This window comes from Falco naumanni, chromosome 9, assembly GCF_017639655.2.
Source record: "Falco naumanni isolate bFalNau1 chromosome 9, bFalNau1.pat, whole genome shotgun sequence".
In the NCBI taxonomy this organism is placed as follows: domain Eukaryota; kingdom Metazoa; phylum Chordata; class Aves; order Falconiformes; family Falconidae; genus Falco; species Falco naumanni.
Genome location: NC_054062.1, coordinates 8,446,300 through 8,460,056, shown reverse-complemented (window position 1 = coordinate 8,460,056; position 13,757 = coordinate 8,446,300). Strand labels below are relative to the sequence as shown.

Below are 13,757 nucleotides of genomic sequence, written 5' to 3'. Positions count from 1 at the left end.
TGCTGTGTCCCGGACCCCACAGCCCACCCAGGGAACCCACTGCCGTGCCCCAGACCCCATACCCATCGCGGGGAGCCCCCCTGCCGTAGCCCGGCCCCCCGCACCCACTGTGGGGAGCCCCTCTGCGGTGGCCCGGACCCCCCACCCATCGCGGGGAGCCCCCCTGCCGTGGCCCGGCGCCCCCCGCCCCGCGGCCCCCCCCGGCGCCGGCCCTGGCTCCTCCCGCCGTGATGCGCTCGGGAGGCGCCTCCGCGGCTGCTCCGAGCGGCGCCGGGGCTGGGCCGGGCCGCGCAGCACGGTGGGGCCGGGCGGGGGCCGGGGGAGTGCCGGGGGGCCGCGGCGGTGGGGTGGGGGGTCCCCGGGGGACGCGCGGGGGCGGGGAGGGGGGGCGCAGAGAGCCCCGGGGGGCCGCGGGCGGGTGCGCGGGGCCGGTGGAAGGGCGCGGGGGGGGGGGGGGGCACGGCGCGGGGGAGGAGGGGCCCTCGCAGGGTAGGGACCCCCGCTGCCAGGCCTTGGGGTGACCCCCGCCGTGCCCCCCCGCCCGCAGGTTGAAGCCCCGCAGCCGTGCCGCGCGCACCCCAGTGGGTACCATCACCCGGCGGGAGGCAGCATCTTCTGCATCCCGGGGGCCTGCGAAGCCCCCGGCCGCAGCGTGCGGCACAGGTGGGGCGCTCCTGCACGGGCCTGGGTGCTGGTGGCCTCTTCAGTCTGACCTCTCCGCTCCGCCCTACGGCTTCAGGGTCCGTTCTTCAGGGAAGCAAAACTCATCCAAGAGCCGCTCAGCCTGTCCTGCCCGGCTGTGGAGCAAGCCCACCGCCGCCAAGCAAGCCCACCACTGCTGCTCACACCTGCTGAGATACTTCATGGGTTCTCAACAAGCAGCTCGTGTGCACGTGGTCCCTCCGCAAGATGAAACACGGAGCGGCATCACCACTGGATAAGCTTTCCGAAGCCCTGGCTTGTTATTTAAGCGAGGCCGGGCTGCCCGTTGTGGTTTGTGGCTGTGCGTATCCCTGCTCCCTCTCCTGAGCTGTCCTTACGGCGACAGCGGCTCGTGTGTCCCCAGAGCCGTGCCCCTGCCCTGGGATGTTCCCCCTGGAGCTCGGAGCAGTAGCAGTCGACCTGGGCCGACCCGAGGGGTGTCTGTCAGAGCTGCCTGGAAGGAGCTCTCGTCTTCGGAGCCATCCTGGAGCAGATGACTGACAAAGTAATGAACGGGAGGGTGCCCCTGCCCGAAAAAGCCTTGTCCGAGGGCTATGCACGGCTGCGGTACAGGGACACCTCTCTGCTCATCTGGCAGCAGCAGCAGCAGAAACTGGAGTCGGCCCCCCCCCAACACTTACCTGAGCCGGAGTCGGAGTATGTGGTACTCACAGTACGGCAACGAAGCCATCCTGGTGCGGGACAAAAACAAGCTGGACGTCTCCAGGGACACGGGACAGTCGAAGTTTTGCGCCATTATGTAATTTCGGTGGGTTTGCATTCGAAATCTACACACGGAGACAAACCAGACTGGCAGCAGGCCGGGGGATATAGGTTGGCACCATCCTCCCGAGAGAGCTGCGGCTAAAGCAGCGCGTGCGGGATGGGCCAGCAAGGCTGCCCAAAGCGTGCGTTTGTTTTCACTGTTGGTAGCGTCAGATTTTGCATGTCATTGAGTGTGTGTAACGAAAACAGTCTCACTCGGGAACTCATGAGCCTGTGTTCGCTGTCTAGCATCTTGGCAGGGTCCGTGCTGGACCATGTGTTGCTTGTAAGTGGCTTGTGCACCATGAGAAACACCCGCTGTTAACTCGGGAGCCATCCCCAGCAGGCACTTTCACTTGCGAGTCCTCAGGCGTTGCCAAAGCTCTGTGAATGCTGGCGGCAGGGAGGCGAGCGCAGATCCGCTTCCATCCAGGCGAAAATTTTAGGAAGTTGACCTGCAAAACTACCTGGCCATTAGTTGTTGTGCTTGCCCCATCTCCCTTTAATTACTGCCCCGCAAGTGGTCTCTTACAACCAAAGCCATTTGTTGCGGGGGGGGGAAAGAGGGAAAGAATGTATTGAGAGTTTAGAGTCTGGAATTCGGCAGTTTCACCCTGTGCCAAGCAAAGGGCCCTCTCTGATGCCACAGTTTGGTATGGCGGCAGTAAGAGAAGACTTCTGGCATCAGTGGAGCTGGCTCCCTTTCCGTGCTTTGGGAACAGATCACCAAGTCAACCGCCTCAAAGGGGGGGAGAGGCCCAGGAAAGCAACAGGAAGCAAGCTACTGTAAATACACACATCTCCTACCGCAGGACCTACCTGCCCCCAGAGATCACTGGCAGAAGCACGCAGTCCCCTGAAGTTTGCTTTGCATTCAAGTTTTAATGCATGCAGTAGGTTGGAAGGGTTTATTTTCTAATTCGGGTTGGATAGGAGATGTTGTGCATGTGTTCTAAAAGTTGTGTCTTCGAGCGTTTGTTTCCACTAACTGAAGGATTTTAGGAGGGAAAAAATACTAGAATTGCATTTCTTAGGAACAGAGACTGCTTTCAGGCTGCTTCCGTTAGGAGCTGAATCCCTAACTTGCTCAAGGCAAGATCAAGCTGAGAAACTCGACCCAGCAAGCACCTAAACCTTTATTAAAAACCAAGCAGTACCTCTCCCAGGGGTGCTAATTAGGTGCCCAGGGTTTGGCATTCAAGTATAACATTCGGCTTAAGTCATAGGCTCCCTCTGTGCCCTGCCTGGGACATCCTCTCAGCCTGCGTGCCTGATCCAGCAGCACTTGGGTACGGGCTTAACTTCAAGCAAATCAGTATTTGACGTTGACTTCAGTGAGGATTATTTGCCTGTCTAAAATTAGGCACAGTCATTACTTCTGTTTATCTGAAACCTCCTTTGCATTTTTCAAGCACTTTATTTTTTTTTTTTAATGCAGCAAAGAAGACTCTTGTCCGCCCTTCCTGTGTGGGTTAAATGCTGCACTCAGTGTGCTGAGCAGAACATACCTGTTTTAACGTGAGATTGTAGATGTTTGAGGTACTCAGCCCTGATCCGTAGCACGTGTATGCACTGCAAACCATAGGCAGCTCATTTATTTTTTTTAAATACTATTTATGCATGCGTTGATGTTTGGTACCTTACATGTGTGCTCGTAAAACTAAACCTGCTGATGGACCTCAGTGCTTTGCCGACCTGCGCATTGCTCTGCATGCTCAAACAGTCCTACTGGATCTTGCCAGGACTAGCTCTGGATGGGAAGGGTTTTGGTGAATAAATGTTTTTCAGCTGGGGGGGGAAAAAAAAAAAAAAAAAAAGCGCATTCCATGAGCTTCCCAAAAGGAGCAGGATGCAGAATGCTGGCAGCAGCAGTGCTCCTGCACTGAGCTGGTGGTGAATGCAGAGCATCGCCTGGGGTGTGCGAGCCACCGAGGCCCCCCAGGTCGGCGAGTGAACTGATGGTTATCGATGGAGATGGGCAGGAGATGGTCTGAGAGCTCCTCTAGAAGAATCTGCAGGTGGAAGAGACCTGGAGAGGCAGGAGAGGGGGGTTCAGGGCCTTTCCAGCAGCCCAGGGGAACATGCAAACTCTGGGAGTTTAAGGAACAGCACATCCCCAAAACCAGCTGTTCACTTTCTTTTCTTATAGAAAAAAAAACCCACCCGTAAATTTATTTTTTCTTTTTATTTCAGTAAGAAATTTGATTATTTTGGGTATAATCAGTCTTTTTGTTTATGTGGCTGGTAAACCAAAATTCAGTTATTTGAAGAGCAGTCATCGGACTACACAAAAATAAAAACTTAAAATACATGCATAAATTCTTCCAGGATTGAGGCTGGATATGACAGTGCAAGGAAGAACGTGACTTGTTCTTCCCTCTCTTTGTGAACAGGACCGTATTTTCCGTATCTGTCTGTCCTTATTAGTCACAGCAGGTTTGTGGAGTGGCTGCTGTAAGCGAGCATTTCTGTAAGCCGGTTGTGTAGTGTTGATGCACTTGTTTAAAATGCTGTTGTAGCCTCTTTGATAAAGTGCATTAAAATGATTTGAATGCATCATCGGGAGCAGCTGTTTTTCTTCTGCATGTTAATCACTTTGGCACATGTGAGGATTACTGCTATTGGCGCTCCCAGTCCTCGCCCAGGCAGAAGAGGGAAAACTCCAGACAGGCAGTTCCTCCCAGTTGGAAATTACCTTAGTTACTGGTGGGGCTGGGGGTCACCTCCCTCTCCAAAGTCACTCCGCTTCTCCTGTGGAGATGGGCCACGTGCAGGGGCGGCTCCTCCAGGTTCCCAAGCCTGGCAGCCATTGTCGCATCCGAGCGGTGCGCTGGGGGACGAGGACAGCCCCTGGGTGTCACACGTGCAATAATCCATACACACACCAGTGTGAGCCAAACCTCAGCTGTGTTCTGCCTGTCCGCAACCGCCTCCAGCTCTGTAAGCAGCAGCACCTAGAAATAACTCGCTAGTAAATGCTGAAGGAAACATCCTCCGGTGGAGCAGCTGTCCCACAGGAGATTTTTAGAGGATAGGTTGAACAAGCGTTTCCTTTGGGAGTATCGCTGATCCAACACACAGCTACGCCGATCCAACAGCTAAGCAAAACAGGTTTGCTGAAACCTTGGAGAAATCAGGGCTTTTAAACCCAGTGAGCAGGAACAGGGTTAGAGAAAGATTAACCCTGGGCAAGCCCGGCTGCCGTAACCCTTACCTTACACATAAACCCTCAGGCACGCATCTGAGACACCGAACAGCAAACCCAACCTGGATCCCCTCTAGTGACCAAAATAGATTTTGGCCACGGTTCAGTCACCCCAAGACCGTGCTGTGACTGTGACCGGCTACTTTAAGCCCCCCCTTTCCCCGCCGTGTCTTCCACATCCCAGCCACCCTGGGCTCGCGGACCTGCGGGGCCAGCACTGGCTGGTAGACGAGGAGCCAGGGCCACCAGTGCCGGTGACAACGTCCCTCGGGTTCCTTCAGGTCCTGGTGGCTTGAAAGTAGTCAGCATTAAACGTGGGTGAAGTCCCCAGCTCCTCTTTTTTACCTGAACTTACCTCCATCAGGTGCAATTCTCACATCAGCTGAGAGCCCTTCAGGCTGTGGGCACCTAGGAAGAGTGAAGGTCCTTCCTTGGCTGCCCTGGGACATTAAAGCAGCCCAAGTGTTTCCCTCACCAACTGAAAGGTCTACCCAGAGCACCTCTATACCAGGTGCTGAACTGCGATCTGGGAGACCCCCGGCCAAGCTGGCAGTGCCCCAGACTTGCCCCCTGCTCTGAAGGCAGCTTTCCCTGTTAGCATGGCACTCCATGTGGCTGGAGTTGCAAAATTACTTCCAAATTCTTTCCAGACTCATGACACTAGGACTAAATCTATTTCTGTTTCTCCCTTAGCAATGCTACTCAACTGACCGCTCGATCAAAGCCCTACAGGTTCTCAACTGGAGCAAGCGCAACACCTGAAAAAGGAGATGAGGAAAAAGAAAAGGAGAGGTGAGGGGAAAAGATGGGATCAAACTGCACACACAAAACAATTTTTCTTTTTATTATGAAAACAAAACAAATGCCCCAGGACCAGGGTCCGTGATTACCAGTAACATCAAAGATTACTTTCTAACTTTTTTTTTTTAATTCTGTTGTGTTTGAGGCCAGCAAATTTGCAATAAACAAGCTAAACTACTTACATTGACTCATTTCTTTTCAGTAACTGACATTTACAGGAATATACTAGAAATGGCACTAAAAAGTTTTAAGAAAAGGAGTTACGGTAAATTTGCATGCACATCATACAGAAAAGTAACAATTTTTTTAAATATTAAAAAAAACCCAAAAAAACGAAACAAAAATACAACAACAAATCTTTCTGGATTGGTTATGCCAGTAACGGGGGTAAGTTGTAAGTGGCCCATGTCAAGTCCTAGCCGGTGGTTTATTTATTTTTAAAAATGTCATTTAAAAAGATATGCAAATACCATTTCTTTAAAAAAACACATCTCATTGTTTTACAAGCAAGATAATGTTGCTAGTGTAATGAATCCTCACCCTAAATTTATCTTCAGCAATACAGAGTCTGCCCACAGTTAGCCCTAGTGGTAACTGCTCACGTTTAAGAATACGTCTTTTTAAAATCCAGTACTAAAAAGGTTGTGGTTTTATTTTGTCATGCCCCGATCCCTTCCCCCTAGCTCCAACCCCAACGTTAAAAAACATCATTCCTTTCAAAACAAGGAAAAAATTAAAAAACTGGTCTAAGAGTCCCCAAAACAGAGAAAGAACTAGATTAGGTAACTGCAGTCTGCTTCTACCACATAGAGAACATGGAAAGAGACCTCACTGGGTAACTAATTTGTAGATAAGACACTCACACACGTGCTTGTGTATGTGTGTGTGGGGGTGCGTGCACCTATTATACACACACACACGAACAACAGTTACATAGTCCTGAAATATCAGTTCTACAGTTACAAACCCTGTCGGTAGGAAAGTTTAAAATCACATCAATACAAAACTGAAATGATTTCGTATAGACAACATTTGGTTAGCAGGAAACTGTTGTAGGCAACAGCTTCCTTTAGTAGGTGGATCGGGGCCTGAGCCCACGGGATGTGGATTTCCCGCTGGTCCCACTGAGCCTACATCTGATGGTACGCCAACAAACAGGCTGACCTTACAATCAGATAGAGTTTAACAAAGTTTTTAAAGGTGCAGTAATGCTGGTTGATTGATAATAGGTCTGGTCAGGTATTGTTTTGTCAAAACAGGAATTTGTCAGAAAAAACAGCTTCAATAAAACTATTTGTGTGTATGCATACATATGAAATCATACTGATTTCAGTGACATTTCTCCTGGAAAACAAAGTTAAACTTTGTTCGTTCAAGAAAAATTCTACCATAAAAATTTCAATTTTTTTTAATTCTTAAGTTTTAAAAAAAAGTGTTATTTCAAATGTTGTACGTTTGATCACTGCCAAGTTATTTCATGACATCTGTACTGGCATGTCATGCAATACAAACTCAGTTAAATACATGCTCTGTTGTTTCCGTTTCTAACTCATTAAGGGCTGCTGCTACTTACTATGGACTGAAAACATCTCTTCTTTCCTGGAGACACTCTGATCTGGAGATACAAGAGGCACCACTACTGACATGTCGGGAGATAATGAGCACTACAAACAACACGAAAATGAAAAAGTGTAAGAACAACATTTTCAAATGAAGAGTCACCAGTTTCTTTCCTGAAATGAAGGTCATGCCAAAATATATTTCTCCTGTGAACTGCCATTCCACAGGGAACACCTTCCTTTCCATGAAAACAAAGTTTCCCAACTAAATGGTAGCCCAAGTCACAGCTGGGTATATCAAAGATATGCAGGTGGTTCTTCACACTCCTTGGTGGCTTTGGTTGCTGGTTTTCCTTGCAAATCCCCAAGCTAGGACAGGTTTGCCAACTAAAATAGGGATCCTCCTCCAGTGCTGCCAACAGTCTCAGGCCAGGCCCCCTTCCATCACGTCACAGTTGGTCCCCAACCCTTTGCCTCTAACCTTCCCACTGATTGCAGTGCGACCGAGCTATGTGTCCTAGAGGAACGTCTGTACCCTGGCTGTGCTCAGCGGGGTTGTCCCCAACGTTGGGGACAGCAGCATGCTGCAGAGCCAGGTCCCCAGGCTTTACACGGCGGCGATGCTGGCCAGAGCGGCTGCTATTGCCTCCGACACCAGCTGTGGGTTGTTCTCCGCATGGGAGCAACCACCACGTTACATCGGTGGCACAGGTCAGGTTAATGTACGCAGGAAAATGTTTCAAGGAGGGAAAACTGGGAGCTTGTTTATACGAGTTGTCAGGGTATTGAACGGGTTGCAATTATTTTAATTAAAATACTAGTTGGTTTTGACAACGCAAGTCTCAGACAATAGGAAAAGCACAGATGAAACCCAACCCCATTAAAAAACCTAAGCTCTTAATTAGGTGTATATTACATTTCCTCATAGTAAATTCTGAAAATATATTACTAAGATCTGTCTAGGGGAAGATTTATTTTTTTTAAGGGTAGAATTAAAAAAAGTACAGGAACTAAAAATAACTCCACTGTTAAAAGAAACAAAAAAAAAAAATAATGTCTTCATCCACTTTCAAATACTGTGGGAAACTAGATGCAAAGACTCGAGAGCCTCCTGCCACTGGGCTGAGCACCTTGGTGACTGCAACTGAACCAAAGATGCCCAGCAACTTCCAGGAGGGCACCACAGCATTGCGCTCGCAGCCCTTTGCAAAAAAAAGTGGGAATTCTTGTCTACAGCAAACTGTGGAGAGTGTTACTGCCACCACACAGATAAACGTGGACAGAAGCACATCGGCTGTACAAGACACACATCTGAACGCTTGAAATGCTGATCTTTGAAAGACAGATTCTTTTTTATATTTTTTTTTTTTAAAGACAGCTGTGTGAGTGTCCAGCTAATAAAACCTCAGTCGATGGGCAATCAGTGACTGGCAGTGGAATGTGGATGCAGCCAGAAGTGCAAACCATGCAGTGCTAGTAACAGGCTGGCCCTGTGCTTCCCCAGCTTTCCAGCAAAAGGAGATCAGCCAGATGCCACACCGCCCAGCAGGTCAACTCCTAGCTCTCGGAGGCTGAGTGTACAATGAAAATTGTGTGCTGGGGCTGAGAAGTCCTCCAGGGCCACTCACCTCTGTGAAAACTACCAGCTGGTGCAGTCTGCACCATGGGGCCTCTGGCAAACCACTAATAGAGCCCACAGCAGGGTGAATTTTAGGGCTACCCCACAGCAGAGAGGCAAGCCTTAGGCGCTGGTGCTGGGAGAAGGAAAGGCATAACTTTCTGTTGAACTCTGTATATTTTTTTCTTTACAATAAAACGTTAAGAATTTACAATAAATTTCTGCCCCTCAGATTACAAATCTTATATAATTATAGAACTGGTGTTTTCCTAAAATGAGAGTAAAAGAGAAAAACCCACTGTTCTACCAAAAAAAAAAAAAAAAAAAAAAAAAGAAAAAAGGAGGAAAAAGACCTCTGGAAATATTTGAGAAAATAATAACGTGCTGCATCAAGAAATTGTTATCTACCTGTATGTCTCCAAAATCTGTACAAAACCGGAGTTAAAAAAAAAAAAAAAAAAAAAAAAAAAAAAAAAAAAAAAGAGGGCTGGGATGAGAAGAGAAAGATGAGAGAAAACAAATCAAAATATGAACACACCAAACATGACAGAGCACCAGACACACAGTAGACTGGACTGTAGCACCTGTAGGTATAAAGTCCAATGTATTTAAATAAAACCTCAGATGTTTATTTGCTTTGTTGTTGTTGTTTGTTTTTTCAATCTAGTTCAAGCCACATTAAAAATCTGCATTTCTGCTGGTCTGCATAATGCAGCTTTGCTTTTGTTTTTTTATTACATTTTAAATGACCAATGGTGTTTAATAAATAAAGTACTTACGTATATACATGAAATTAGGGACAGTGAAAACAGAGTGTATTGCAGCAGTGCAGGTCAAAACATTAGGCTGGACTGAAAAAAATCGCAAGCCTTAAAAATTGTCTCTTTTTTTTTTTTCCCTCCCTCCCCTCTTTTTTCTTTTTATTGAGGTAAGCATTTCAGTGCCTGGAAACCTGCACCCTGCATGACACAGAAGTAGCATTCCCTTCCTAGGAGCTTGCTACTGAAACAATGAGGAAAAAAAGAAAAAAAAAAAAAAAAGAACACCAAAACCCAAAGAACCCCCAACCATACACAACAACATCCCTCCTCTCCAATTCCCCTGCCAGCTCAGCCTCAGCTGGAGCTCACGTGCTCCTTTTTTTTAAGCCCAGACTGAGGTGTTTGTCATGGAGAAAATACTTAAGCATGTGTCTAATAATGAGCATATGACTTGCCTTGGTCACTCTGCAGGGATCACTCCGAGGTCCAGCTGAGACCTTTCAGCCAAAAAAATCTGTTTTCAATTAAATGAACGCTTTCATAGAGAGTGTCCATTTCCTGGAAATCATCTTTTTCATGTTAAAAATAACATTCCCAAGAAACTTGAGCGTCCCTTGCTCCCTTCTTCTCAACGCATCCCCAGGGAAAATGAAAATTTTCAGTGGAAAAACAAGAAATGCAACTACTTATAACGCTCATGTGCTTAAAGTTAAATTCATGCTTAAATACCTTCCTGAACAGGTGCCTATGCCTCTACCAAGATTTTTAAAAAAGCATGTTAGCAATCCACAGTGCAGGAGAATTTTTTTGTTTTGTTTTTATGTAAAAAGATGATAGCATCTGACATTTCGATCACACTGTAGACTTCGAGATTAAGAATACTAGTGCTAATAACAAATACACCAACTAGTTCAAAAGCTAACATCTTTCAGATACAGTACCATTTTACAGAGATTTCTTTAAAAAAAGGGAGGTTTTTATCCTGTGTGAGCCAGGCAGGCCTATTAAAAGAGAACATTCTGGGGAGAGGGAAGGGGTGGGAGGGAAATGTACTACAAACCTTGCAGAACTTCCTATTTATCTCCTGCTAAGAGTTCAAAGTTCTTCCATTTTCAACCAATCTTCTTCAGTGAAAATGTATTTTAGAGACTTTATGCAAAGGGAACTATTTGTCATAAAGTCTAGTCACACAACGCACAAACATCTTTGACCTATTAAAAGAGCGCCCCCCCAAAAAATGGAAGATACCTTTTGTAACACTGAATTAAAAAATAAAAAAAAAGTCAGAGAAAGAGAGATGGGAAAAAAAACCTGACCACTGTGGAACAAGAGCAGTATATTAAGGAGAGAAAAGAACACTGCAGAGCATCAGTGAGGGTGATGTCCGTTTTGTGTTTTGTGTGTAAGTGTCCGTAACTCATTCCGAATCGCTGCTGTCTGAGCTGGAACCACTGGAGCTGCTGCTCCCAGACTCAGAGGAGCTGCTGCTGCTGAGCCGGGAAGGGCCTCCGGGGGGAGCCGAGCCAGATTTCTCTGCAGGGAAGAAGGCAGCGACGTGGTTACTCGCAAGGAACTGAATCCGACAAGCTTCGCCCACAGCCTTCACCCTCCACCGCTTCGTTCACAACTTCATTTTTCCTGGGCAGCTTATTTACCCACCGCCTTCGCTTGCTGCAACAAGGCCTATCCTGACAGCGGATGGCAAGGTTCCTCAGGCTGCAGATGACCACAGAAGTCTCGGATCAGCAGAGGAGCCCTATGGGAGGGCAGTATCCCCTTCAGCCCTATGCCGCTCACACCCAGGCAGCGCGGAGCACCTGGAGAGCTGTGTGCGCAGCCTCGTGTACTTCAGCACAACCTCCAAACACAAGAAAACCCCGCCTGACTTGTGCAAAGCCAGAAGCAGCTTAGTTTGTGCCGGAAGAACCTTTTGTACCATCTTTCACACTACTACACTACGTGGGGGGTTGTTTTTTTTTTTTAAATCCCACAATACAGAAAAATCATCCGTTAGATGCTCTGTGGTACAGGCCTGTACGCACAGTCCCGTACAGGCTAACACAGAGAAGATCCTCCTCCCTCTAAAAGATGAATTGCTGCCAAGATACCACACGTTTACCATCCAGGAGAGCTTCCACCTGGACAGGGACCAAAGCAGCCTGCACAGAGCAGCTCAGTGCCCAGCAGTAACTCGCTGTGCCCCAGCACTACTGGCCAGCTAGGGTTAGCTGTCAGAGGTAAACCCAAGGCTACAAAGCAGCAGTAGATTTGCCTCAGTGAGGAAATCTATCTACATACACAACTTTCGGGGCATTGTCAGCACCTTAAAACCAAAGCCGTTACCTTTCTTTGCAGGTTTCTTGTTGTTGTTTAGCTGCCCACTGACGTCCTGTAACCGTTTTTCTAGTTCTTTCTTCTTTTCCTGAGCTAATTCTTCTTTTGACTTTGCTGCTTGCTTTTTTCCACTTGCAGCTGTGGAGGAGGAACGCACAATTTCTGAAACTGCATGGTTGCAGGTGAAAAAGAGTGGACATCACTATTTTACAGGGCATGTAAATTTTTGCAACCACTCTGCAGTGACACCGCTAAGATCAAGTGGCCACACAGCAACTACACATCCCAGAGAGAGGACAACATATGAAGTTGGCTAGATCATCCAATCACCATCATCCTGGAACACGCACTTTTCAAGAGATCCTCTGGAAAGTATTTTAGAAGATAAGAAATATCCATTTAATAACCTTGTAGTTACAGGTTACTTACCAGCCAGTTATATGGTCAATAGTTACACATTTGTAATTACAGAATTGTTACATGGGTTTTCTGCCCTGTAAAATAAAGTGTCCCATTAAAGGTTGTCATAAGTAAGCATCGGCCACTAACACTTAAGATAACCTCACACAAAAAATCTACTGTGTTTTATGTTGCTTTAAATATAAAGCAAAACAAAAAGGACAAATTAAAAGCCAACTGAGGCAAAGGCTGGCAGACAACAGGAATGTAGCTGCATCGGTTCAATGGAAACGGTGAGAAGTACCGGCAATACTCATATTTTCGAGCAGAAGAAATACTCCTCCAAAGGAGCAATTGAACACAGGTGTTGGCCAGTATCAGAAGCACAAGACAGGGGCCAGATATTTTGCCTGATCCAGCAAGGAAATACTTACATTTCTGTGCCCTGTTTTAAAGCAGTAATTTTTTAAAAAAGAAAGCTGGAAAGCAGAGTCCTGAGAGGGTGCGCCCCTGAACACTAAGCATGGCAAGAGAGAGCAGACAGCACAAGAGTCCGGCTGGTGTCAGGTATGCCAGCCAGCCAGCCCAGGGCGTACCAGTCTCAGAGGAACAGACATCTGAGATTATCTGCGTTATTCCATGCTGTGGTTCCAAAACCAAAGGATGCTTCTTGTTCCTAACCACTCTGGAAAAATCTTTTCCTGAGCTATTCCAACAGTGAAGGACTCAGGGTGGATGTGGGGGAAATAATAATAAAAAAACACCTAATCAAAGTGGGGTATTAAAAAGCAAAAAGGGTCAAAGTCTGAGCTTTGCTTAGGCCTACCTGAAAATCCTGTGGTGAAGAAATGGAGGTGCTGTGCAAGAGTTGTGAGTAGCTACTGTGCTATAGTCTTAACAGGACAACTCCCTCTTAACCGACAAGCAGGCAGACAGAGCCAGGACCACTTCAGGTAAGTGATCCTACTGCTATTCAGCTGGAGCTAAATCTCAAGGGGCCGCAACAATTCACCCTCTGTGGATGAGGCACAGAGAAAAGTCTGTCCCATACTGAACCGCACACTTGGCAGCACATTAACATTAATCCTCTGATCTGGGAGAAAGTGAGGGTAATATGGTGATCAGACCGTGTAGGAAAAGCAGTTTTGGGGTGAATATACAACTCAGACACACCCAGAATCCACAGGTTACTCAGGTAACTTTACTCAAGTCATTTATTCCCTTGGTCTTCTGGATCCCAACCATGCTTTGTTTCCTTCCTAATCAGATGCTAAACTATCCAGGCTAAGAAACTGATCCTTCCAGATGTGAGCACATAACACGTAACACAATGGAGACTGAAACCTTTACAGTGCTTTCTAGGTAAGTAATAAAGGCCTCGTACAGATCCTGTAGAGGAACAATAGTCCTCCAGGTCTCCACAGCATATCATGGGAAGAATGAACAGGAAAAAAAAAAAATAATTCAAAAGCTTCTGTACATTTTCTTGTGAGAAAAGGATCTCTAAAAATCCCTGTCATCACATACCCAACAGCTGGATAAAAGAATCCCAACACACATGCCCTGACTTCAAAGCTGAGCTCAAGAGCTGGTGGGGTAACATGTCCCCAGGA

At 47.2% G+C, this 13,757-nt stretch overlaps 2 protein-coding genes across 5 annotated transcripts in view; one reads left to right on the top strand and one right to left on the bottom strand.

Annotated features, from left to right (window-relative positions):
• Nucleotides 1-242: 242 nt before the first annotated feature.
• On the top strand, nucleotides 243-8,957 carry BRD3OS (BRD3 opposite strand). Its single transcript, XM_040605979.1, is given in 3 exon segments — nucleotides 243-298; nucleotides 740-1,327; nucleotides 1,329-8,957. Coding segments are annotated over 2 exon segments (270 nt in total). The 5' UTR covers nucleotides 243-298; nucleotides 740-1,195; the 3' UTR covers nucleotides 1,467-8,957.
• Nucleotides 3,634-13,757, bottom strand: part of BRD3 (bromodomain containing 3) — a 44,630-nt gene continuing 34,506 nt past the window's right edge. For 3 of the 4 annotated variants that reach the window (XM_040605974.1, XM_040605975.1, XM_040605976.1), the window contains 2 exons: nucleotides 11,755-11,883; nucleotides 5,496-10,944 (listed from right to left, as the gene is read on the bottom strand). In XM_040605974.1, coding sequence (XP_040461908.1) covers nucleotides 10,829-10,944; nucleotides 11,755-11,883 — 245 coding nt within the window. In that variant the 3' untranslated portion in view covers nucleotides 5,496-10,828. Of the gene's footprint in view, nucleotides 5,431-5,495; nucleotides 10,945-11,754; nucleotides 11,884-13,757 lie in introns of those variants that run through there. The other variant, XR_005829604.1, reaches the window with a different exon arrangement.